This window comes from Rhineura floridana, chromosome 9, assembly GCF_030035675.1.
Source record: "Rhineura floridana isolate rRhiFlo1 chromosome 9, rRhiFlo1.hap2, whole genome shotgun sequence".
In the NCBI taxonomy this organism is placed as follows: domain Eukaryota; kingdom Metazoa; phylum Chordata; class Lepidosauria; order Squamata; family Rhineuridae; genus Rhineura; species Rhineura floridana.
In genome coordinates this window covers 70,099,618-70,127,050 of record NC_084488.1, presented here as the reverse complement: position 1 = coordinate 70,127,050, position 27,433 = coordinate 70,099,618, and the positions used below count along the sequence as shown (strand labels likewise).

At 41.6% G+C, this 27,433-nt stretch overlaps 1 protein-coding gene across 3 annotated transcripts in view; it reads right to left on the bottom strand.

Annotated features, from left to right (window-relative positions):
- The window catches only part of MAML3 (mastermind like transcriptional coactivator 3), a 407,804-nt gene that overhangs the window by 143,804 nt on the left and 236,567 nt on the right, over positions 1-27,433 (bottom strand). For all 3 annotated transcript variants that reach the window (XM_061584929.1, XM_061584931.1, XM_061584930.1), the window contains one exon: positions 4,139-5,659. In XM_061584929.1, the coding sequence (XP_061440913.1) occupies positions 4,139-5,659 (1,521 nt within the window). The remainder of the gene's footprint in view (positions 1-4,138; positions 5,660-27,433) is intronic.

The following is a 27,433-nucleotide window of genomic DNA, read 5'->3' as shown; positions in this document are numbered from 1 at the left end:
TGGTCCTTGGGCTGAAAAAGATTCATAAGAACATAAGAACATAAGAAGAGCCTGCTGGATCAGGCCAGTGGCCCATCTAGTCCAGCATCCTGTTCTCACAGTGGCCAACCAGGTGCCTGGGGGAAGCCCGCAAGCAGGACCCGAGTGCAAGAACACTCTCCCCTCCTGAGGCTTCCGGCAACTGGTTTTCAGAAGCATGCTGCCTCTGACTAGGGTGGCAGAGCACAGCCATCATGGCTAGTAGCCATTGATAGCCCTGTCCTCCATGAATTTGTCTAATCTTCTTTTAAAGCCATCCAAGCTGGTGGCCATTACTGCATCTTGTGGGAGCAAATTCCATAGTTTAACTATGCGCTTTAATTAATTTAATTTATTCCTGCTTTAAGTAAACATGTTGGAAGATTCAGGACAGACAAAATAAAACATTTCTTCACACAGCGCATAGTTAAACTATGGAATTTACTCCCACAAGAGAGGCAGTGATGGCCACAAACTTGGATGGTTTTAAAAGAGGATTAGACAAATTCAGAGGGAATAAGGCTATGAACAGCTACTAACCATGATAGCTATGCTCTACCTACCACAGTAGGCCTTTGAATGCCCGTTGCTGGGAATCACAAGTAGGGAGAGTTCTGTTATCCTTTTGGTCTGCTTTTGGGCTTCCCATAGGCATTGGTTGGCCACCATGAGAACAGGACGCTGGACCACTAGATGGGCCATTGGCCTGACTGAACAGGCTCTTCTTACGTTCTTATTTCACAGATGAGACTTTTCTACAAAGAAGCAAATAGCTACAGTTTGGGGGGAGATTTTCTTTTCTTTTGTAGTTGTGGCCTCTGATGGGATGGTCTGTACTCTCAGATTACTCCTAATGAACAAACAATATGGATGAAGGCTTGTACATGCTCCAGGGGCAACCAAGGGTGGCAGTGGAGCAGGTCACTGTGCAGACATTGAGATGATGTGCCTCTGCAGTGCCATCTGGCTACCAGTGAGATCTGATTATATCATTTGTTTCCACCTGCGCTAGTTACAATGGGTCTACTGGCTGGCTTAGCCTCTCCTAGTCAGTCAGCACCCAGCCTCAGCTGCTGTTTATTCATACAAGCTTCCCTCCCCTCAGCCCCAGAAGCCTCACAGTCCACCTAGTACAGACAACAACTGGCTGACTTTTCTTCTGGAATTTGCCACAACTGACAACGGTTCTGTCCAGAAGATGGTGGTTGCCTTTCATTGGCAAACAGGGTGGACAGGTGAAAAAGAGAACAGGGGCTCCTGTACCTTTAATGGTTGTGAAGAAGAGGGAATTTCAGCAGGTGTAGCTTGTAGTGCAAGTGAAATATTAATGCAACTATTAAAGGTGCAGGAGCCCTGCCCTCTTATTCATCTAATAATCTAATTCATCTAATAACATGCCACTGCCGCCACTGGCAAAGTATACAACACCTAGGAAATGCACACCATTGCCATAATCACATGGACATATAAGTTACAAGCATTTACCTCACAGCATGCCCAGGAGAATTACCTACCACTGTGGTAATGGCTGATTTGGTAAAAGCTGTTTGTGCTAAAATTAATAATATGCTATTCCATTAGCAAGCCCATAGCAGCTTCCCATTCTTGAGGGATCACTCATTCAGTACCCCCATTTAGTTCAAAAGTGAAAGCAAAGAGTCATATGTGTTGCTGACAGACCAACCGACAACATAGGCAATTTAACTTTCTGGTTTCAGGTCCCCTCTGCAACTGCTAGAAAACCCCCAGCAATCCCTAGGTGAACAAAGGAAGTGTTTAAGCACACAAGTCAAGCCAGGCAGATCAGTCATGTCTACTAACTTGGTCTAAAAGCCATGTCAAGTAAATTTACATAAATATATTTTAGTGTGAAAATTGCTGTATTCTGTGGCAAAGTTGCACTATAGTTAGTGCTGATATGGAGAATTTTTATATAAATAAGAACTGCCACAGGGAAACTCTAAATCACTCCACTTCTCTCTCTTTCTTTTTAGATTAAAAATTTCCTGGGTGATACGGAGTTGCTTCATTAAGGTGTTTGTTCATTACACACAGATTTCTCAGTTAACAAGACATGGATGGTGCACAGTTTTCCCAGAGTATAAGTGGACTGCATTTCCTGATTGGTGAACACAGCCAGCAAGTTACACTATCAGAACATATTAAGATGCACCATATCTTCCTGTACTTATTGTTATGTCACAAAAGGGTTAATCTGTGGCACCTTCACATCTGCTAAAGGGAAATGAACAGCTCCCACGCTAGCCATAACACACTCAGTATTTTATAAATTTAATCCTTCAGTTTCTTGGCTAATTTGTGGCTACTTAGCCACGTTCTTTACATATGACCAAACTCACATCACTTTAAATATTCCTCGGCTTCACCTTTTTGGAAACACAAATAGCTATATTATTTTCATAAGGCTGTTAGCAAAAGATTCCAGTTGACCTATTTACAATCAATCCAATCAAAAATTGATAGGATGCATCGTGAGACACGTCTGTAGCTTGCTGAGGATAAGCTAAGTGTCTGGAAAAGAAAATTCAAAGTGATGACCACCATAGGTTTCATATCTAGAAGCATTTTTCAAACTAAGGGCTGAAGATCACGTGGGTCTTAACCTACTTTCATGTGGGCCTCAGCACTATAGCCCATCACCAGTTGCGCCATAGTGTTTGGGTTGCACCAATGCTGATAGGATGTGCAGTGCACTGGCATAGATGGGAGTGGAAGCTTGTTAGCGAGGCTGCAGCATGCTAAGTTGGAGGGGACGAAAAGAAAGAGAGAGAAGGAAGGAAAGGACCAAAAAAAGAAAAAAAGAAGAAAAAGTGGCTCACCAAGCAGCAGTGGCATGTGAGGGTGTATGTGGAATGGTAGTGATGTCTGTTAGTGATGGGGCAAAGCAGCAGCAAAGTCAGGGGACTGCTGAGTTGGCACCAGCAGGCCCAGAGGTGCAGCTTCAGGAACCGGCTCTGCCAAACTGGAGCCTCCCTTATCTTGCTGCCACCTTGCCCCATCTCCATGCTTGTAAGCACAGAACTGCTGCCAGTGGGAGGGCACCCCTACTCCTCTGGCACCCCTCCCTCCCCTCACATATACTGCTGCTGCAGCCAAGAGGGAAAAGGCACAGGTGGACTAAAGGAAAGAAAAAGAGGAAGCAATTTCCAAAGAGAGATTACTTATCACTAGAAAATGACATCAGTAATTGCCAACTGATGATGTCAAACTCAGCCTCCTCACTGACTCTGCCCTTGCACCATCATTTTGTGACTGGTGGGCCTCAGTCATTTTCAGCTCTCTCAAGAGGACTCTGGGGATAGAAAGCTTGAGAAGGCTTGACCAAAAGAGTAGATATACTGACAAAAAAGAAGTGTGTGCTGATGTCATTTGCCACCCTGGGCTCCTACTGGGAGGAAGGGCGGGATATTAATTTAATAAATAAATAAGTAAATTCTGAAAATGACAAGTGAATGCAAAGAAACATTGCCTTTTAATTTAAAAGATTGGAAAAGTACAAGAATGTGTAATAGCTTAAACCAGGGATTGCCAATGTGGTGTTTGCAGGCATTAGGGTAGCTCCCATGGGGCCCGTGAAAGGTCTCAGTAATATCTCCTCAAAAATCCACAATGCACAAGCGGCTCTTTGCTCTTCCTGTTCAGTGCCTGTTTGCACTAGCTAAGCCTCTCTGACACAGAACATGTCCCCTTAAAAAGGCCCACACTTCATTGGATCCCAGAACTGGACACCCACCCTCTCATCTGTTTGTAAAGTGGAGGGCTTTGAAGTGCTTCTCTATGTGAGGGAGTGTGGCAGTGGTTGATGTAGGTGCCTTTTTCCCATTGATGGGGTGGCTGATTTGGGGGGGGGCAGCACACCCACATCATTTTGTGGTCCAGTCTCTTTTTCAGCACTTTTAGATGTGGCAACCATTTTGTGTTATGCCATCTCTCACTATGGCTGCCATTCTAACACTCTCTCAAAATGCCAAATGTATCTACTGACCCAAAAAAGGATGGTAACCCCTGACTTAAGCACTAGCCTCTCTTGGATTTTTCAACAAATAAAAAACAGTAAATCAGCTAAGTAATTCAAAGAGTATTAACTGTTCACACTTACCTGACCAAGGGAGGGAAGTGTTCCATAAGCCATTGGCTGGTTCATCATTCCTTTCTGCTTCATCAAAAGCATGCGCTTCTGCTCCTCGTTCAAATGCGTCATTTGAGCCTGCATCTGAGGTTGTTGGGGCTGTTGCTGCTGTTGCTGCTGCTGCATGTATGGCATCATAGGATTCTTGCTGGGATTGGCCATAGGTGGAGTCATTCTTTGATTCAAGTCAGCATTGAAATGAGTCAGAGGTTTAGTGTTGCCGTAAGAAAGCATATTGGTTTGTTTGCTCAAGGAATTTGTACCCAGATTATTTGGCTGCTGACTGATCATATTCATGTGGTTTTGAGGGAGGTAGTTATTCATCGTAGTCTTTTGTGTGTTGCTTGCCGTGGGAGGCACTACAGGGTTTTGGTTGTTAAAGGCTTGGGGATACATCATTGGGCTATTTGGCTTATCTGTGCTGAAGGGTCCTCCATAAGGACTAGATGGAGGCCCGACCGGGGACCAGCTAGCTGCTTGATTTGGATGCTGCTGCTGCTGCTGCTGCTTTTGCTGCATCAGCTTAGCTCGTTGCTGCTGCTGTGCTGCCATCTGTTTAAGCTGTTCAGCTGGAGACAAGTCAGTGGTGGACACAGCCACCTGGCCAGGCCCTGAGCCTGTTGTCACTGTTGTTGGATTAATGAGATAACCATTGCCTGGTCTTGACTGAGTTTGGCTTGGAGTATGTGCTTGGTTGGGAGTCTGAGGTGACTGAACCACACAGTTTGCTGGTGAGCTGTCAAGAACTGGAGCTGGGGGCGCACTAGAGATGGAAGGTATGCCAGAAGCTGTAGGGATGTTTGAAAATGGAGGACCTGAAGAAGAAGGCCTTACCTGGGGTGACCCAAGAGGAACATGGGCAAATGGAGAGTGAGATGGGTCGCTTTTAACACTTGCACTCTCTTGAATCTCAGTGGCTGCTCTGGGAAATTCAGGCTCCTTTTTCTCTTCAAAGTCTTCATTGAACAAATCTTGTATGTCGTCCTCTGGAACGGTGTTGGCCAGCTCATCTATTAACTCTTGCCATTCTTGATCATTCAGGTTAATGTCTGAAAAGAGTTTATTCTGATTGGAAAGTGAAGTGTCAGAATTGTCAATGCAGTTAGGATCATCCAGGGATTCTTGTTTAAGTTCCTTGCTGCTGCTGCTGTTACTGCGCAGGATGTTAAAACTATCCTCAAGCTCAGTGCATCCGTTAATTGGGAGTTTTATCTCTGAAAGTCCACCATTTTTACCCAAGTCATCCAGACCACCAGCATGAGCTCCACTGTTCTGCAGGGGCAAAGATGGCTTTATGTCAAGCTGGTGAAGAGGGGAAATAGAAGGCAAAGGCAAATTACTGGGCAAGTTGTTGATTCCCTCAATCCCAGGTACATCCTTTCGTACCCGCTTGCTAGTTGGAGAGAAGCTACTGTCGCAGACGCCATTCTGCTGTTCACCGTTCAGGGGTGAGCGTGCTCCTTCCAACTTTCTCTTCACCGTCTCTTGAAGCTTGAAGAAACAGAAGAAATTCATTAATTAGACCCTTGCACACACATCTGCCCTTCATAAACAAACAAAAACACTCTATGCAATAAAGTATACTAATAATACATTTATTGTAATTCATAAATGGTATATTCCATTTCAAGATTTTCTCTGTACGCCTCAGTTTTGAGGCACACAGCATACACACACACACACACACACACAAAGTGCTGAAGGTGGGAATGATGCAACCGTTGTTGACCATGGCGCACACAATTCATATTGTTCCTCTCTCACTGCTGTTTCTGGCCAAACCACCTTTTTCGGTTTGTATACTGTATTAAAAGCAGTGAAAACCTGTATCACTAGAGATGTTGATGGGGGGAGAAAAAGCAGTGTATACTATGCACAACAAAAATGAGTCTTTCATATATCTTGCTTCAGTTATCAGTATTGAAGATGTATGTTTCAAACAAAATGTTACAGAGTCCTCCCTGTTATACAGTCCTAATGTAATACTTAAGCTATAGGTGGTGCCTACAAAGTGCCAGTGTTATAGCATCCTCAACATTTGTATCTGCATGGTATGCTGGAGAGACGTTCTCCCAGTGATAAATAGCTATGTGGGAGAAGGAAGGGAGGAAGGATTGCAAAGAGGGTATAGCAAAGAGCAGTGGGGAGGACACCCACATACCCCTGAGTGTTCAGCAGTAAGGAGCAGGATGGGAAAACATAGGTAGCCCCCTACAGAGGACCTTAATTGTGCTTAAGTTCCATTGATTTCAAAGGGGTTAAGTGTGATTAATTTAGTCTACATCAGGAGTGGGAAACTTCAGGCCCAGGGATCAAATGCAGCCCTCCAAGTCTCTCTATTCAGCTCTTGGGATTCTCCCCAATCCACATCCCCTGCCATGCCATACCTATCACTGGCACAGCTCCACCCCCTTCTTGGGTCTTTGTGCTTGGCTAAAACACGTCCCTTAACTATGATAATGCCTCTTACCTGGCTGGAGAGAGGTGTGTGTAGGAATTGTGCATGGCTTGAATATAGCCAATTGCAAAAAGGCAAGAGTCACATCTATTGCACTGCCCAATTTATGCCTTTGGCAATGCCCACCACTAGTATGTGGCCCTTGGCTGACCCCTGCTCTACACCAATAGTGCTGTTAACGTAAATTCCCAGTTTTGATAAGGGACATGGGTAAGAACTGCTACCTCCTTCTAATGGACTATGCACAGAGCAATTCTAGTTTTAGAATCTATTTATCAGGACTTGGCAGAATCCAGCTCAAAAGGACTTTGAAATACTATTGATTTCAGCTGGAGATTTTAGTTACACATGTACTGTCAAAAGTCTGTTTCAAGACAAATAACTTATGTAGTATCTATTTGTTGGGTGCTACCAAAGCATTTAGTAATAAATAAATGAATAATTTGTTTACTGATGAAGTATCTACTCTAATAAAAGAGAAATATCATGGCATTAATTTCTGGTATAGCTCCAGAAATACCATAACTAGCTTTTCCTTTCGTTTTGCTTTCTGAAAAAAGCAAGCCATTAAAATGCCCCTAGTTTTCTACCACAATTCACCCCACAACCTTCTACATGTTGATCCTATTCAATCAAAAGCTAAGTCAAAATTATAGGTAGAAACAACAGTAAGGAGGGAAGGAAGCAGAGAGGTCATATCTTCAGTGAACATGATTTGAAGAGCCTCCATATTAAAACAGAGAACAGATATGGGGATATTGGCTTGCACACTTAATTTACTTTTATTTATTTATAGCATGTGTATGCCCCTGTTCAGTTTAAAAAGATTCCCAAGGCAGCTAACTACCTGTCAAGATTTAAAGTATCAAAGAAAGGTAAAAAATCAACAACAATAAAATAGAACTATGTAACAATAACAACATTAAAAACCATATAAACGGTTGGATGCAATAGCTAGCTAACATGATGAAATTCCCAGGTGCGTATTCCACCAGGACCCAAAAAGATATCAGTGCCAAGCAAGTCCCTGCAGGGAGGGCATTCCACATGCAGGATGCTACAACATAAAAGGCCCTGTCTCTATTACCCATGGCTCTCTCCCTCATTTCCTATCTCCCCCCCCCGTCACTAACGTGTTAAGTTCTGTGTCTTACAGTTTAAACAATTTACAGTAGTAGCTTACAACACATATACTGAATTGCCTATTCTGGCAATACATTTTTAAAAAAGAAGAAAGATTGAAAAAGGAAAGGAAAATTTGAAAGAAAATAAGAAAGAAGGAAGGAACAAAATAAGGAAAGGGTGGATAACACAAGGGCGTGGAATATGTCTTCTGTGCCTCAGTCTGCACAGAATTCTAAGAAATTCTGCCAGATATTTTGTACCATCCTTTCCTCTTTTTACGTGAAGCATTTGTTCATGAGCTGCAAGATCTAAGGTCTTTCACCCGCTGATTCACATCAGGAGACCTGGTGGCTTTCAGCATCTGCAGAATGGTACACCTCCCCTGTAGAACAAGGCTCTCTGTTCTTCCTGTGAGGAAAGTTCCTGGTTCAGGAGGTAGGGAGCAAAGCTTGGAAGGAACGTGACAAAGAGTTCAGAGTGCACTACAGTTAATACAGAGTTATTTGTCTTGATAAGTTGTGGAATGCCTCAGCAGAAGAACTGTACAGTGCTCTGAGGAATATTTGTTGTTGTTGTTGGATGATCCTCAAATGGTTTCAGCTTTGACTACAGCTTTTGGTTAGTGAGAAGACAGCATAACCTGTGCTGAGCTAAGCCAAACCAGGCCACTGTATGCTGCTCTCAGACAATATTTTATTGTGAAAGATAGCTAACAAATTTATTAAATAATAATAATAATCTTAAGTTTTGCTCAGCTCTTCCTTCCTCCCCAAGTTTTCCATTGTCATATGTACCAACCTTCATGTACATGGGGGCAAAGCAAATCCAGGCCCCTTCTCAATCACCATTTGAAAGTGGCACCCAATAAGTGTACTACATGGGCCTCATTTAGTTCTGTAAATTTCACTTCTTAGCTCATGGCCATTTTGAAATGACAACTGACATTTTGCCTTCCTTTCCTTGCCTGGGATAGATAAGAAAGTTTATTGCCACTGTTGCTTTAATTGTGAGATACCACAATCGCAACTCATTGGCCTTCCTGCCCTGTTTAGTGTTATTCTGTTGAGAGTAACATTCACAAGACAAGGCTTAGGCACCACTTCAATCCCACTTAAGCCCTTTAACTACCATTAAAGTGATGGCACTGGGATGAAGAAGAAGTCTTCTAATGCTGAAAGGAGATGCTTCAAAAGCCTGCCACTCCAGATAGTGTTCCTAACTGTCATTAAACCTATTGGACACAACTTTTAGACAAACTTGAGAAATGACTTGCAACTGTATTTTTAAATAAGAAGCCTGCAGCCTCAAGGTTCATGCTTCAGAGAGTGCTGGTTGCCTAAATTCTACAAAATGTGTACTTTCCCCTGCCCCCCGTTTTTGTGTGTGAAAAAGTGAATCCTATCTGATCTGCTACCTTTTTCACCTGCTCTTTTGCAATGCTGAATATTGCTAGTACTCTTCCCTTTCCTGTTTTTATATTTTTGTGCCTTTTATGTACCCTTACAGGGGTATTAGAATCCTTGAGCAATGAGGTAAATTGAAGATTAGAAGCTGTTCTATACATTACCAAGAACAACGCTGTAGACTGAGGGCACAGAATTCAAGTGATTCTGCCACTTGTTGACTGAAATGGTACATCCCAGAATTCTATTTCTTCACTTTGCCACCTCAAATTACTCTTGTATCCGGCAATGTCCATATTGCCTTTTATTTAATTTTATAATATGTAAAAGGTTGCTATGCAAAACCAATAGACAAAATTTAGCAAATGTTCCTCAGGTTTAAGTATTTGGCCCTGTGTTCAGTGGTAAACCACCTCTGAATACCGCTTACCATGACACCCTATTCATAGGGTCGTCATAAGTCGGGATCGACTTCAAGGCAGTACATTTCCATTTCCCTTCTACTGCTCCTAAAGGCCAATAGCTGTCATTCCCCATGTCATGTTTTTACCATATCAGCAACTTCTTCCTACAAAGAAAGTGTATCAGATACAAGACAATCTAGCATATTCCTGCCATCAGGGTCCCTTTTATACATACTTTAAATCACTTAGGATATGCAGTAGAACACAGTCAAAGATAATGCATCAAGGAATTGAGAGTTATTTACTCCACTGAATAGCCAACCTCCTTACAGGTAAGGCAGGACAGAAGGCAACCCCAGCTTAAATCTGATCTGGGACAGTTGTGTAGCACTGAAATGCAGGTAGAATGAAGTCAATCATATTGCTTCTTTTCCCCCCAAGGGAATGACACATCCTTCAGGCATGGTTTACATTCATTGTGTCTTTCCCTGTCAAATGAATGGTGTATAATAAGGTCTGGTGCTCTTATGCACTTTTTCCCCCTGAGATCTTCAGTTCAGAAATATTGGTCTTACCCAGCAGGTTCTCTGCCACTTAAAACCTAAGTATCACCTGAGCACCTGAGCATTTAAAATAAACTGGGGATGAATAATCCATGATAAATTCTCATCTGAACAAGCAATTGTGATGTTAGTGCTTAAACAGTGGTAAATTATATTACCACAATTTAAAGGAAGGAAACATTCAAAGACCTCAGTAAATTTCCCACAAAATTTCCCATTACAAATTTGCTGCAAATTCTTTTACATCAGAACCTCCCACACACACCAGTCCCCTTTTCTGCAAAAGGGGGTGGACAAAGGAAAATATGTTACTTTTACCTTCCCTGCAGTGAACCAATGGCTGCATTTGCATGCCATGGTAAATCATAGCAGTTGCTCCCACTTCACTCCTTCATAGTGCAAGGAGGAGCAACAAAAACACAATCCCTGGCTTAGTGTTACATCTAAACCAGAGATCTGAAGCCAAGGTTTGTTCTTTGCTTCCCAAGTGTGATTTCTTTGGAGCAAAACAAAACATGATCCCCGTTTGGTCATAACACTAAGCCAGGAATTGTCATTTGTTGCTACCATTTGTGCTAGGGAAATTTGCAGCTCTGGGCTTCAACCATTTGCCACCTGGGCTCCTGCTGGGAGGAAGGGCGGGATATAAATCAAATAATAAATAAATAAATAATAAATAAATAGGGAAAAGTGATACAGGTGCAATCTCTGTGTTCACAGTAAACCATGGTTTACCATTACATACAAAAACAGCCAATCTCTTGCTTGTGCATGTGATCTATGTTGCACAAAATAGCTTTGTTCACAGACAATGTATAAGGTCGCTGGAACTACATTCACCATTGCTGGAACTACATTTACCTACAGCCAAATCTCATTAAAATTATGCTGTTTTGATTTAATGGGCATCCATTGGACTCTATAGATATATGAACTTTGGAAATAAGTGAGATCCATTGTTCCCTATGGGATGGGATGCCCTGTAATAACATTATGAAGGAAAAAAGGGATGATCCTTGGCAATTTATTTTTACCCCCAAAGCTGTAGGCTTGGGCGGACATGAATGCACGTTGTTTATTTATATGTTGTAAGAGAAGGAACCTGTTTGTGGAATAGGAGAGCGCTAAACTTCATGAGGCTATTTATTAAGAGTCTAAAGAATATGTGTACATATCACAAAATACACACACACACACACACACAAAATAACTCGTCTTGAAATTTTCAGCAGGACTATAGCAGGCACACCACAGAGTATCCGCTACATAAACAAGGGAGCACTTAAGGCTGTCGACAGAGCTTTCATCTGCTGCAAAAAGCTGCTCCACTTCATCCCACTAGCAGCAAGTCATTTTTCAGAAGAAATTAGACCAAGGTGCTGTTGTTATAGCAACAGTCAGAGCCACTTATACAGCTCCCTCCCCCCAATCTCATTCTGACTTCAGTGGGCAGCTATTTCAATTATGTATAGGGAGTGACCAGGGCTGCTGCAGTTTAGCACTTTTATTGCTCCTTCAAAACAAGCTCAGAGACTGAATTCTCTTTCGGCTTCACATCTGACCATAAAAGTCAAACAGACTTCATAGCATTTTATGCCGTTTCCACCCACCCACCCTAAGCTCAATGGTCAGTGAGACCATAGACAGAGAGGCTCCAGTTGCTATCACAGAACTTTTACTCTATTAGGCATATAATGGGTGGGCTTCCACCAACTTTCCTATCTTTAAACCAGTTCAGGTTCTTTCAGCCCACATATTCCAACTAGGACTCACAGGAGGCCACGAACACAAGAGACCATCCATTACTTCACAGTACCAAAGAGCCAATGAACTCTGCAGAATCAACTTCATGGAACCTTTTATATTGAAAATTTCAGTTTGACAACACGGACCAGGACAGGAATGGTTTGAGTACACTGAGATTATGACATGAGGGTGGAGAAAGATGCACAGGATTGATCTCTGGTGTGCATGCATCTTCTACTCTCATGGGGAATGTTAATAAACAAACCCATAAATGTGCTTCCACTAAGACACAGGTTTAAAGAAAGGACAAAGGGTGACACATTCTTCATCATTCCATGATTTAAATCTCTATTAAAATGGATGCTTCTTATTCTCTGTGTCTTTTCAGATGAGCTACGCTGTCATTTGTGCTCAAATGAACTTACATTCCTGCAGTGATGATTGAATATTAGGATCACAGAAATGCGAGTCTGGAATGTGTATTGAGGTCAAATACTTCAGCCTCTTCACAGAGTATGTCACAATGCACAAAATATGAAAAAGACATTAAATGGGGAAAAAATGAAATGGACTGCCTTCAAGTCGATCTCGACTTATGGTGACCCTATGAATAGGGTTTTCATGGTAAGCGGTATTCAGAGGGGGTTTACCATTGCCTCCCTCTGAGGCTGAGAGGCAGTGACTGGCCCAAGGTCACCCAGTGAGCTTCATGGCTGTGTGGGAATTCAAACCCTGGTCTCCCAGGTTGTAGTCCAGGACCTTAACCAACCCTTTAAAGTCAGCATAAAAATCATACAGAAAAGGCTTCACAAAGCCTTCATGTGGTCTCTGTGATCCAACACCTGGTCAAAGCCTGCATCAGAATGGAGGGGTCTCCCGGTGAGGGAGATGGAAACTGTATGAACTACAGCAAGACCCACCTGCCCCTTCAGCCTGTGTTGATGCTGCACCAAGTATGTGGGATGGCACACCTGGGTTAAGACAACCTCAACCAACTTGACCATGCCAGGTCAGCCCCCTCATCTATGATCAAGTCATAGATGAGTGTGGTCTTATTATGGACCAACCTGGAATTACTTATTTATCTGTTTTATTTAATGTGTTTATATACCACTTTTCATCACCAAGCAACCTCAAAGCGGTTAATACAAAAGCTAAATAAATCATATCATTACAAATGACAGAACAAAACAAATCAATACTATAGTACAAATCAGACTCAAGGTTCAAAAACAGTCTAACCACAGCCACCACAAGATAGAAAAAACATATTTACATTGAACAATGAAATCCCAATGATGACATGGCCATCCATGTCTCCAGAGCTGGGACATCAATCACTACCATGCTAAAACCACATGGTTCTTCCACCAGGCTGGAGGACACAGCAGCAGAACTACCAGGAACTCGAAGTGAGGAGGGGGCTAGAAGACAAGATGGCCTGGAAACATCTAATTCCTTTACATGTTAGCTAACCTGCCCATAATGACTGTTATGGGTGTCCATATTCCTCTCCTCCTCCCCACACTCAACTCAGCACATAATGATTCAGCCCTTACCACCTCATTCATGCACTCTCCAATCACTCACGCCTCACTCACCCTACTATCTCTCCATTACCCATTTACTCATTCCATGCTCTCTTCCTCACTCATCTCAAATATCTTCCTGACAACAAAACCAACTCCATCACATCTTCCCTAAACAGAACTTCCCGTGGCACCGATGGACAATATGGAGAACTGGATGGATGGATGGATGGATGGATGGATTGTCCCATAGCCAAAGCTCTCTGGGTGGTTTACAGTAACTAAAAACATTAAAACAAATATACAAATTTAAAACACATCGTTTCAATACCATTTAAAACACATCGTTTCAATACCATTTAAAACACAATTAAAAATGTAAAACAATTTAAAAACACATGCTAAAATGCCTGGGAGAAGAGGAAAGTCTTGACCTGGTGCCAAAAAGATAACAGTGTTGGTGCCAGATGCACCTCGTCAGATGGATCATTCCATAATATGGGGGCCACCACTGAGAAGGCCCTCTCCCTTGTTGCCAGACTCCCAGCTTCCCTCGCAGTAGGCACCCGAAGGAGGGCCTTTGATGCAGAGTGTAGTGTACGGGTGGGTTCGTATCGGGAGAGGCGTTCCATCAGGTATTGTGGTCCCAAGCCGTGTAAGGCTTTATAGGTTAAAACCAGCACCTTGAATCAAGCTTGGAAACATACAAGCAGCCAATGCAAGCGGGACAGAATTGGTTTTATATGTTTGGACTGTCTGGTCCCTGTTACCAATCTGGCTGCTACATTTTGCACAGGCTGTAGTTTCCGAACCACCTTCAAAGGCAGCCCTACATAGAGTGCATTGCAGTAATCTGACTTGGAAGTTACCAGAGCATGGACAACTGAAGCAAGGTTATCCCTGTCTAGATAGGGGCGCAGCTGGGCCACCAACCGAAGTTGGTAGAAGGCACTCCATGCCACTGAGGCTACCTGAGCCTCGAGTGACAGAGATGGTTCTAGGAGAACCCCCTAGCTATGAAGCTGCTCCTTCAGGAGGAGTGCAACCCATCCAGGACAGGTTGGACATCCATCATCTGGTCAGAAGAACCACCCACTAGCAGCATCTCAGTCTTGTCTGGATTGAGCCTCAGCTTATTAGCCCTCATCCAGTCCATTGTTGCAGCCAGGCACCGGTTCAGCACGTTGACAGCCTCACCTGAAGAAGATGAAAAGAAAAAATAGAGCTGTGTGTCATCAGCATACTGATGGCAACACACTCCAAAGCTCCGGATGACCGCACCCAACGGTTTCATGTAGATGTTGAACAGCATGGGGGACAGAACTGACCCCTGCGGAACTCCATACTGGAGAATCCAGGGTGCCAAGCAATGTTTCCCAAGCACCACCTTCTGGAGACAACCCGCCAAGTAGGAGCGGAACCACCGCCATGCAGTCCCTCCCACTCCCAACTCAGCCAGTCTTCCCAGAAGGATACCATGGTCAATGGTATCGAAATCCGCTGAGAGATCAAGAAGAATCAACAGAGTCACACTCCCCCTGTCTCTCTCCCGACAGAGGTCATCATACAGGGTGACCAAGGCCAAAACCAGGCCTGACACCCGACTGAAATGGATCCAGATAATCTGTCTCATCCAAGACTGTCTGGAGCTGGCCCACAACCATTGGATGGCACACAATCAGCAAAAATCAGCAAAAATAAAATGAAGCACTTTGTGTGTTCATCTGCAAAATCTGTTCTATCATCTGCTTTAAACAAACATGGTTATACTCAGGTTGTTTCACTCCGTTTTAAGCAGATTTCGACTGGACATCAGGAAAAACTTCCTAACTGTTAGAGCCATACGACAATGGAACCAATTACCTAGAGAGGTAGTGGGCTCTCTGACATTGGAGGCATTCAAGAGGCAGCTGGACATCTGTCGGAAATGCTTTGATTTGGATTGCTGCACTGAGCAGGGGGTTGGACTCAATGACCTTATAGGCCCCTTCCAACTTTACTATTCTGTGATTCTATGATTCACTCTGAGGCCCAAGACAGGTCTCTTTCTCTCTTTCTTGGAACAGCAGTGGGTCTTTCTAATGTAGCTTTCTTCTTTCCACTCCTCCACTGACACACATATCTGCTCCATCTCCACTGTGGATTTTTGCCCCAATCTCAGACTTCAAGCAGGATTCTGAAGTTCTTTTTATTTTATTTTTTTCATTCATTCATGAGCCCACAACATTTACCCTTTTTAATGTTTCCTTGGTGCTTTCCCTACACCATCACCTTTAATCCATTTGTAGTTTTTAAAAAAAAATTAGGACAGGGATAAGAACCCCAAGCCTCTCTATCCAGCGTTCGGGGCTCACCCTAGACAACACCCCTCTTCAGCTCTGTTCCTCAAGAGCTTTTGCCTGGCTGGAATGTGCTCATGAACTGTGATAATGCCGCTTGCTTGCCTGGATGGAGACACGTGGACTTCAGGTGTAGAAACCTATGACTTTTGTGTAGCTTGAAAGTAGCCTCCTATACAAAGGTAAAATCACATTAGTTGCTGTGCCCACTTATACCTTTGCTCCCCCCACTCCTGGCATGTAGTCCCCAGAAGGCTGAAAAAGGCTCCACACCTCAGCCCTAGGAGATGGGGGAGTGGCTTCATGATGTAAAGATAGGAAGACAATGGTTTTGTGATTTTCACAAGACCCTGCCAATCAGCATATTACCTAGCTGATGGGGCGGGAGGTGAATAAAAAGGAGGTGGCTTTGTGATTGTCACGTGAGCCAATTAGCACTCTGCAGCTTCTCATTGGAAGTGGAGAAACTGGTTGATCCCAGGTTCAATTCACTTTGAACATCTGTTCTGATTGCCAAAAAGATATGACTACAAATCTGCAGCAGGCTCACCCCTCAGGATTTGAACATCTGTTTTGGACCTGAGATTAAGAAGGCGTAGGAAAGCGATGCTGCTGTGACTTATTAAGATAAAGATGTTAACTTTGCAGACAATATTTGAATATATATGCATAAGCAACACATAGCAGTGTCAGTGTTTTCCTTCAAGATTAAAGGGTAGTATTTTCATTTATTCACTTTCGGTCTACTTAACATGCAGAAAAGAAGCAAACATTAATATAAACACACAAAATAATAGGTTCTGAAACAGAGACCAAGAATACAGAGTCCCTTGGGAATGTATGCAGCAATTACAGGCACAGGTATAATTAATTTTTTCAGTACTAAATTATCTGCAAGCTCAACCGGACCCCAGCATAATGATTATGTCAAGGATGAAATTTTGTTATCTGTTTCAGAGAGCTTTGCCCACTTCCTGTCTGTGATTTTCAGATTGAAATACTGCCTCTCTATTTACAGTTTCCACAATCATGGTACTTAAAGAAGCAATTTTCCAGCTCTTGCTATTAAAATATACTTCCATTCACGTAGGAGTCTTTATTATGGATGCCCAATGTACATATTTAAAATATTTAGATTTCATTGATTATTTCTGTCACAAAAATAGAGACTTGGCAGTTTGTGACCCTTTCTACAATTCCTTGGCAGTAAATTCCATTTACAGTAATGAAACGTACTTCTGAGTGTTCAGGATTGCAAGACAAACTTTACATACTTTGAACTGCTGGATTAATATATATGCAGCCTAATCCAGTGGCTCTTTACTTAGGTGAGAGCTCATTCTACATATGGACGTCACTTTACTCCATCTGAATTGCCCCTGTAATTTGCATAAATTTGTGGGACTCCCAATGTGCACCACAGCACTCAAAGAACTGTGAGACCTAATCCACATTCAATAGTATCTTTCAATCACTTCCTTGGGATTTGCGTAAGAGAACTTTCCAATGGATTGTGGTGTTAATGGAGCAACCATCTTTATTTTGTTTTTCATTCACTTAGAAGAATCAATATGACATTCTCTTGGAAATAATATCATCCTATATATTTAATGCAGAATTCATAGAACTCCTCATTGATTTTTATTTGAACTTCCACATTTTTTTTGAACCTGCACAAAGCCTTTACAGCTTCCAACAGAGATGAAGAGTAAAATCAGAGCTGCTGTTATGTCCAATACAATTATATTTATGTTGTATTTAGATGCGTGTGATTGGTTTTGCATATCTCCTAAAATTTCAAGGAGGAAACACCAGGTTAAGAAAACAAGACGAGTGGGATGAAAACTCAAACTTGGGAACATGTGGACAGCATGCCACAGCAGTGGCAATAGAGCACATAGGAAATAAAATGGTGTGAGGGCTCTAAAAGAATTAATGTCTGGCTATGATCCAAGTGCATGCTACTTTTCCAAGTGTAATTTCATCCATGAGATGAAGATTCTACACACACATAACACAACACAACCACAAATGTTGCATCCCAGCCTTTATCCTTTAATAATGTACTTTGGTCTGCTTTGTCTGTGTTTGAAGAAGAGACAAACAAGAGATTAAAAACAGACAGAATTTACTACCCAAGACATTTTTAATGTCAAATAACTTTAAGCAAAGGTTTACCTTGCCAAACTGCATGCTTTATCCATAAGAAAACACTACACCCAGATCAATTTCTCTCTCCCTTCAAAAGTGTGTGAGAGTTCAAGAAAAGGGTTACAGGAGCTGATCAACGGCAGAGCCAAAGAGGACCAAAACAGATTTCAGCAACCGCTGGTGTGTATAAAATGCACATTCAAACTTGTCTGGAAGATCATGTGTTCTGGATTTGGTTCAAACAACCACCACAATTCCATTTCATTTATTAAAAATGAATAATCAGATAACACTCTTTAATGCATGTATACAATTTTGGGCTCCTTTCCCTTTTGCCAACATGAGAAGGCCCTGGAGCAGTCAAAGGCAAATGATTGTGCACTCATATGGAATTCTGTTACAAGCATACATGTTCTCTTCAATTGCTTGATTCCTTCCTCCTCCACACTTATGCACAAGTATGGTAGACACCCTAACAGCCCTACACACTGTTGTTGTTATGTGCCTTCAAGTTGATTACAACTTATGGCAACCCTATGAACCAGCGACCTCCAATAGCATCTGTTGTGAACCACCCTGTTCAGATCTTGTAAGTTCAGGTCTGTGGCTTCCTTGATGGAATCAATCCATCTCTTATTTGGCCTTCCTCTTTTTCTACTCCCTTCTGTTTTCCCCAGCATTATTGTCTTTTCTAGTGAATCCTGTCTTCTCATGATGTCTCCAAAGTATGATAACCTCAGTTTCATCATTGTAGCTTCTAGTGATAGTTCTGGTTTAATTTGTTCTAACATCCAATTATTTGTCTTTTTTGCAGTCCATGGTATCCGCAAAGATCTCCTCCAACACCACATTTCAAATGATTTGATTTTTCTCTTATCTACTTTTTTCAATGTCCAACTTACACATCCATACATAGAGATCGGGAATACCATGGTCTGAATGATCTTGACTTTAGTGTTCAATTATACATCTTTGCATTTGAGGACCTTTTCTAGTTCTCTCATAGCTGCCCTCCTCAGTCCTAGCCTTCTTCTAATTTCTTCACTATTGTCTCCATTTTGGTTAATGACTGTGCCAAGGTATTGATCATCCTTGACAAGTTCAATGTCCTCATTGTCAACTTTAAAGTCACATAAATCTTCTGTTGTCATTACTTTAGTCTTCTTGACGTTTAGCTGTAGTCCTGCTTTTGTGCTTTCCTCTCTAACTTTTATCAGCATTTGTTTCAAATCATTACTGGTTTCTGCTAAGAGTATGGTATCATCTGCATATCTTAAATTATTGATAATTCTTCCTCCAATTTTCACACCTCCTTCATCTTGGTCCAATCCTGCTTTCTGTATATGTTCTATGTATAAATTCAACATAGGGTGATAAAATACACCCCTGTCTCACACCCTTTCCAATTGGGAACCACTCGATTTCTCCATATTCTGTCCTTACAATAGCCTCTTGTCCAGAGTATAGGTTGTGCATCAGAACAATCAGATGCTGTGCCACCCCCATTTCTTTTAAGGCATTCCACAGTTTTTCATGATCTACATAGTAATCTATAAAGCACAGGGTGATTTCCTTCTGAAATTCCTTGGTCTGTTCCATTACCCCCAACGTATGTTTGCGATATGATCTCTGGTGCCTCTTCCCTTACTAAATCCGGCTTAGACGTCTGGCATTTCTCGCTCCATATATGGTAAGAGCCTTTGCTATAGAATCTTGAGCATTATTTTACTTGCATGGGATATTAAGGCAATAGTTTGATAATTACTGCATTTCCTGGCATCCCCTCTTTTTGGAATTGGGATGTATATTGAACACTTCCACTTCTGTGGGCCATTGTTTAGTTTTCTACATTTGCTGACAATTTTTTGTCAAAATTTGGACAGATTCAGTCTCAGCTGCTTGTAGCAACTCTATTGGTATGCCATCTATTCCTGGTGATTTCTTTCTTCCAAGTATTTTAAGAGTAGGTTTTACCTCACATTCTAATATTCTGGTTCTTCATCATACATTTCCTCCATGAATGAATCTGTCATTGTCGTATCTCTTTTATAGAGTTCTTTGGTGTTTTGCTTCCATCTTCCTTTTATTTCATCTTGGTCAGTCAGCGTTCCCCTGCTGATTATTCGACATCCCTACTCTTAGTTTAAATTTCCCTTTAATTTCTCTAATCTTTTGGAACAGGATTCTTGTTCTAACCTTTTTGTTGTCCTCTTCTATTTCTATATAATAACTATTGTAATAGTTCTCTTTGTCCCCACGTAATAGTATCTGTATTGTTGAGTTCTAACCTTGTTTCCACCTCCTTTTGCTTTTGCTTTCCTTCTCTCTTTAACCATTTTAAGAGTTTCATCAGTCATCCATTGAGGTCTTTCTCTCTTTTTAACTAGAGGTATTATCTTTTTGCATTCTTACCTGATAATGTCTCTGACTTCACTCCATAGTTCTTCTGGTTCTCTGTCCACTAAGTTTAAAGCCTCAAATCTGTTCCTTATTTGATCTTTATATGCTTCTGGGATCTTATTTAAATTGTATTTTGGCATTATGATTACTTTGTTGTTTTTCTTTAGCTTTACTCTGATTTTCAATATGACCAGGTCATGATCTGTACCGCAGTCTGCTCCTGGTCTTGTTTTCACAGAAAGTATGGAACTTCTCCATCTTCTGCTTCCAATTATATAATCAATTTGATTCCTATATTGACCATTTGGTGATGTGCACGTGTACAGTTGCCTTTTCGGTTGCTCAAAAAATGTGTTTGCGAGAAACAAATTATTGGCTTCACAGAATTTGATGAGCCTTTCTCCTGCTTTATTTCTATCTCCTAAGCCTTATTTTCCCACAATTCCTAGTTCTTCTCTGTTCCCTGCATTCCAGTCCCCCATGATTATCAGCACATCTTGTTTTTGTGTGTGATCAATTCATTCCTGTACTTCTGCGTAAAATATCTCCAATTCCTCTTCTTCTGCATTTACCGTTGAAGTGTAGATTTGGTTATGGTAATAGGTTTCCTGTTAAAACTCAGTGATATCACTCGCTCAGACCTTGAGTTATAGCTCTTAATTGTTTTTGCTATATCACTTCTCACTATTAAACCAACCCTGTTTCTTCTTAATTTCTCATTTCCTGCATAAAATATTTTGTAGTTGCCTGACTGAAAATGTCCCATTCCCGTCCATTTTAATCCACTCACTCAAAGTATTGTAATGTTGATACGTTCCATTTCTTGCTTGACAATTTCTAACTTTCCCTGGTCCATGCTTCTCACATTCCATGTTCCTATTGTGTGCGTCGTACAACTCTGGACTCTCCTGTCATATGTGTAAGCCCACCTAATTCACACTTTCTGAAACAATATGAAACACAGCCAGCCTTTGTAATTCACATTTCTCTGCATTTTGTACTGCAGTTTCTCCAGCCAAATATTGTGTGTGAAAATGCATATACTAAAGAATGCATATATTAGTGAAAATAACATTAAAATGCATTGCATTAGGGAAAACTGCTTTGCATAAATGTCTGCATACAAAAATGTGTATATTAGGAGAAATGCACAATAAAAACCTGGTGAATTTTCATGAGGACTTAAAAAAATCACAAATTGATGTGGAAAAGTGGGAACTTAGGATGGAACAATGAGAAATGAGAGAAACCGAAATGGTCAGATTCATCCATCCCTATCTACATGTTTCAAGTCAGAAGTACTACGTTTCATGGGGCTTACTCACTGGTAAGTGGATACAAGATTTCAGTCTAAGAGAGCAAATTCAGCAATATTAGAAAAGGGCCACATAAAGAATAATATGTACGTACAATGGTAGTGGTGATACCAGCAAGATGAAGATCATTTCCCAGGAAGAACGGAAAGAGCCAGAGAGAAATAACCCTGTGTTTCCTTAGGACCTTTGTAGGAGATTCCATCAAAGTGTGGCTCAAAGCCAACTAGATTTTAGTCTTTAAGCAATAGTTCTGCAAGTCTTCTTTCAAAAGACATACAGCAATATTATCTCATGCTAATACATACGGGGATAGTCTTGTCACATGAAATTCTGCTTTGCTAAGGGTGTAGGAGGGACCAGATAGCAGTGCTAGTATTCATCCTCCCCGCCTTTTTTTAAAAAAACACACACAACTGCATAGCTAAGCCCTCCAGGACAGAACAATGGGATCCCACAACTCATGAACATCTAAAAAAAAAAATGTAAAAACCTTAAAGATTTTCTAGTGCTGCAAAGCAGAGTGCTAGCTCAGAATTTTTTTTTAAAAGGAAACTTTATTAAAAAGTTCATGAAATTATGCAGACCTAGATAGGAGCTATGTAATTATACCACTGATTATATCAGCTGACCAGGGCATGGTCTGAAGGCACACAATACTGAAGCTAGCTGAGGTCTGATTGGAGTCTGGATGGGAGACCGCCTGGGAACCCTAGTTCTGCTATAACTCTTATTGAGTTCTTTGGAAGAAAGGCAGGATATCAATCAAATAACCAAAATCTTTTTAAGAAAGATATAGACAAGTTAGAGCGGGTTCAGAAGAGGGTGACGAGGATGATAGCTGGTATGGAGAACAAGTCTTATGAGGAAAGGTTGAAGGAACTTGGCATGTTCAGTCTGGTGAAGAGAAGGCTGAGGGGTGACATGATTGCACTCTCTAAGTACCTAAGTACTATGTGACCTCTATGCTGTCACATAGAGGAGGGTACAGATTTGTTCTCTGCTGCCCCAGAGGGTAGGACTAGGTCTAATGGTTTTAAGTTGCAGGAGCGTAGATTCAGATTGGACATTAGAAGGAACTTCTTGACAGTAAGGGCAGTTCGGCAATGGAACTGACTGCCTAGGGAGGTGGTGGGATCCCCTTCGCTGGATGTCTTCAAGCAGAGGCTGGACAGCTATCTGCAGGAGATGCTCTAGCTGTGGATTTCCTGCTGTGAGCAGGGGGTTGGACTCAATGGCCTACAAGGCCCCTTCCAACTCTATGATTCTATGAAAATGAAGTACGTAATATACAGTAGGTGCTCATAAGGCTCATGCAAACACTTTGCATGTTCAACAAATACAGTATCTGTTTCATATTTTCATACCTAAATATTGTTACAAAGCAATCTTGAGTTAAGGCATATATACTGAAAAAAAGAAAGAAAAGAAATGTTGTACGCTTACTGACCACGAAATTGACCATATAGTATAAAGGATCTAGAGAGGTGGGCTTCACATGTTAACAACTCTGGAAGTGAACAGTAATGGATAATGGTGTGGGGTAGCAGTGCTAATCTGACTTCCAGCCACTAGCATTGCTGCGGCATACCAAAATGGAGAGAGGGAGGGGTGAGGTGGCAGAAAAGTCAGTACAGTGCAAATGCCCAGGCAGAACCAATGAAGTGCTCCCACCGAGGCATTTGCACCATACCGACCTTGCCGTCTTGCACCTCCCCTTCTCTGTCCCAATGTGCAGCAGTGACACAAACAGCCAGAGGTCAGGTGCTGCCACCCAACTCCACCATCCACTACCTGAAGCGAAACAATCCCTACTTCTTTTGAACAATAAATAAGAACCAGTGTTAACAACAGAAAGACTGAATCAATGAAAAATGTAAAATATAGGGTCCTCCATATTGTTAGACTACAACTTCCATCAACTTTGAACACTGGCTTGCTGTTGGGGACTGATGGGACTTGGATGTCACCAACATCTGAAGGACCACAGAGTACATTTGAGGCTTCAAGGTATCTCCTTATAGTGAATGAATCCAAAATAATCAATGCTGCACCTCAAATAAAAACGGCTACATCTGATACTTACTTTGAGAAGAAAATATTTTAAATCTGAAGCAAACTGTGTCAAGTTTGCATACATGAAAACACACATAAGAGGGGCTTTTTGGTACATTTACCAGATGCTAACATAAATGAAGTCCCACTTTTATTTTATTTGTTTAAAATATGTGTTAGCTACTTTTCCCAGAGCAGGGTACAACTTCAAATGAAACAATACAACACCACACAGTTAAAAATACATATCAACCCACTTTAACCCCAGGGGAACTTACATAATAATGCCCCCCATTTATAGAAGTCAGTGATACACTTCTGTACATATACTAGTGGCTAATGAAGTCCAAAATCCCACAATGGGTTTGTGCCTTTTAACACTTTTAAACAGATTGTTTTCTGGGTTTTTTTTCACTTGAACAGAACAAAAAAGAGGGTGTTTTCTACTATTAGATTCTCAAAGTGTAAATAAGATCCAAGGCAAAGTCCCTCGGAGAGCTCAGCAGCCCTTTCCTAAAATCTTCTAAAAGCACAGAGTACGATATTGCTTTGTATATTGTTTTTGGGTGTTTCGTGGAAATGCACCCTAGCACAAAATGGGCTTCTGTTAATCTTACTGTCCTCATTAACAGACTATCATTTGTATCTTTTCATCCTATTTTACTAAAAAAAAAACAAATACACACTTCGCTGAACAAGTTCTGTTTGTTCCAAAACAAAAGATTTTATGATTATATTTATCCTGGCAATTAGGTCTTTGTGATGTCCTTATATGTTAAAACCTGTAAATATGGTAAGTGCGGGTTTATTAAGGGATATATGGTAAGTGAATTGAATGAGAGGGGGGAGAGCATGGGTTGGAAGGCTGGAGAATGCTGGATGATGATTGGCTGAGTGTTTGAATGGCTGAAGGTATAAATGGGAGGATGACAGTTGAGAGGGGGTCGGTTGGTGAGAGTTGTTGGAGAGTCGTTAGTGGAGAGTTATTTGGATGGGTTGGTTGGCAGAGTTCTGAGGGAGGGTTGGATTATATTTGGCTGATATTTAGACATTATATATATGACCAGAAACATAAAGAGTGACACTATATGAAACCATATGCTTGTTAAACATTCCTAAAGTAATCTTGTTATTTCCTGGTGTTATCAAATAAATACTTTTATTGGTTTACCAAAAGCCTGATCCTTGGCTGGGAATACACAGACCAGAAGGGAGGGCAGGGTAATTACCAAGGCTGAAGGGAAACTGTATCATATGGTGGCAGCGTGAAGGGAGATATTGTAACAACGTCAAGTATCCAGAGCAACCCAGGATTGTATGCTTTATAGACAAAGATACAAGGGGGTTGTGGACAGCAAAGGCACCCAGACACAAAGTAACAAGCTATAGAGAGACTGAGGCAAAGTCTCTAGCAGTATTGTTTACAGGAAGTGACTGGTGGTGTTGCCTAGAAGTGGGATCTTGTGAGATCTGTGCTAGAGCGGAGTGAGAAAAAATAAAAACAACGATCCTGACTGGTGGTGTCCTGAGTTGGTGCCTAGTGAAAGGCGGTAGCCACAGGCAGGTGGGAACCTGACAGGGAGAGCCAAAGGTGGGATCGTCACAGTCTTCTTCAGTCAAAAACCCTTGTCCTTGTTGCACGAAATAGCCACGTTACATTTTCCTCCCTGTTACATCTCTACCACTATCTGAAATGGTTCTTCTGGGATTTGGAAGCACCTCAAAACATCCGTTTAAACTCAAAATTGACCTGCAGAAGTACACTCAATGCTCCTGAGGCAAAGGCACTACTTTGACTTTCTATATTTCCTCATACAATAAAGAAGAGAAAGGATGAGCATGCTAGTCTGCCCCGTTCCCCACCACCTCCAGGTCTCACAGTTCCTGTTGCCCTCCACAAGTGAGGAGTCTAGTTCACTTCTGTAGACTCCTCACATGATTTAGAATTGTGTAAGATCCTATTTCTAAATTGTGCAGGGAGCCTACAGTAAAAGCACAGGCCCCTTGCTTCAAGAGTTATCCCTCTAACTCAGCCTTTGTCAACCTGATGCCCTCCACATGTTTTGCACTACAACTGCCATCAGCTGGCTGTGCTGGCTGGGGCTGATGGGAGTCGTAGTCCAAAACATCAGGAGGGCACCAGGTTGGCGAAGCCTGCTCTAACATGGAAAGCAATGGAGAATGCAATAGGCGGGCAGAGATAGTATGCTCTTTCTTGCTGTTCACCATCATGTGAAATGTTTAGAATGCCTGGATAGGGCTAGAGACTTATATGCTTCCATACAATTGCCACAAACACCCCCTACTGGCTAGTACTTGTAACATCACTTCTTTGGCCCATACAGTGCTCTGGAATAGCTTTGAAACCATTTTTGAAGATACATATTTTGATATATTCAGTACACAGAATTAAACTGCTTGTTGGCAAGTTGATTTTTTTCTTTCTTCTTTACCTTTGGGGTTGGGGAAAAACACATTTATCAAGACAAACAGGATCTTTTTTCCCCCTTTATCCTTGTCCACTGCTGTAAGGGGCAGTGATTATTATAGGATCAGTGTCCACAGTAGCAAAGACATGTGTGCTTAACAAGAGCTGTCTTTCTTCCAGCTCTGCAGATGGTTGGTCAAGTGGAAACAAACCCTGCAATGCCTCTTATGCAGGTGGCAATTCCATGGATTTAAGAGTCCCTTTCCACTAGTGGTCTTTGAATCAGGACTTTAGTGATGTTTTGTCTGAATAACTGCAAAGGAGGTGCATCTGTGCAGAACTAAGTAACTCCTGAGTAGCATTTAGGTCTACAATTATGACCAACGCATCTACCATTCTGGAAATCATTCTTATTTTCTCTCAAGGCTAAACAAGAAAAAAATGAATTGTGCCATACCAATGGGTTTATGGGTGAAGTATGTTTTTATCATTGATTTATCATTGCTATTGTGAATGCCTTCATGTTTTTGCCTTCTGTGCAGTGTGCAGCTTAGTTTACTTGCTTGAATAATCTGTAACAATTTGCTCTGCAGAGGTTTTACCACTGAGCACCTGCTTCTGGCAAACTGTGCTCTGTGTAGCATAAGTGGATCTACATATAATTCTGCCTGGTGGCTGAGCACTGGCCTTGATGGTCTATTACCCTCACCCAACTCTATGTCTTCTGCAGGGAGTTGGGGATACACTTTGTCCTTAGGCTAATTTTAAAAACCAGCTGTTGGTTCCCCTGAGGGAAAATACATTCTGCATACACTCAGAGAAACTCTGCAATTAGTGCCAGATTTTTTAAAATAAAACAAAACAAACTGGGAACACTTTTAGTCTCTTTTCCCCAAAACAGCCACAAGTTTGCTACCCATAGTTATAAATTTTAGAAAAGTTACCAAATTCAAAAATATCAAACAAAAGGAGAGAGGACTGAATGCAAAGAATATGTAGCACTTTCACAATTGTAATGACTGTAGGTGGGCTTATTTAAGGATCATATCTGCAGCTTGTTGAGCTCTTGAGCACTTTTTACCACTTTAGGGTGGTGGGCGAGCTGCATCCTCTCCTGAGTATGAAGACTCTGACCACTGTCATTCATCATGCCCTCTCATAATTTCAACCTTTAGACTACTGCAATGTGCTTTTGTGGGGCTGCCTTTTAAAGGTGTTTGCAAACAACAAGTGCTCCAAAATACCGCAGTAATGGTATTTTTGACAGGTGTGTGCCATATGAAGCATATCACATTCATTGGATTTGAGTAAGTTTCTGGGCTCAATTCACACTGCTGGTGTTAACCTTTAG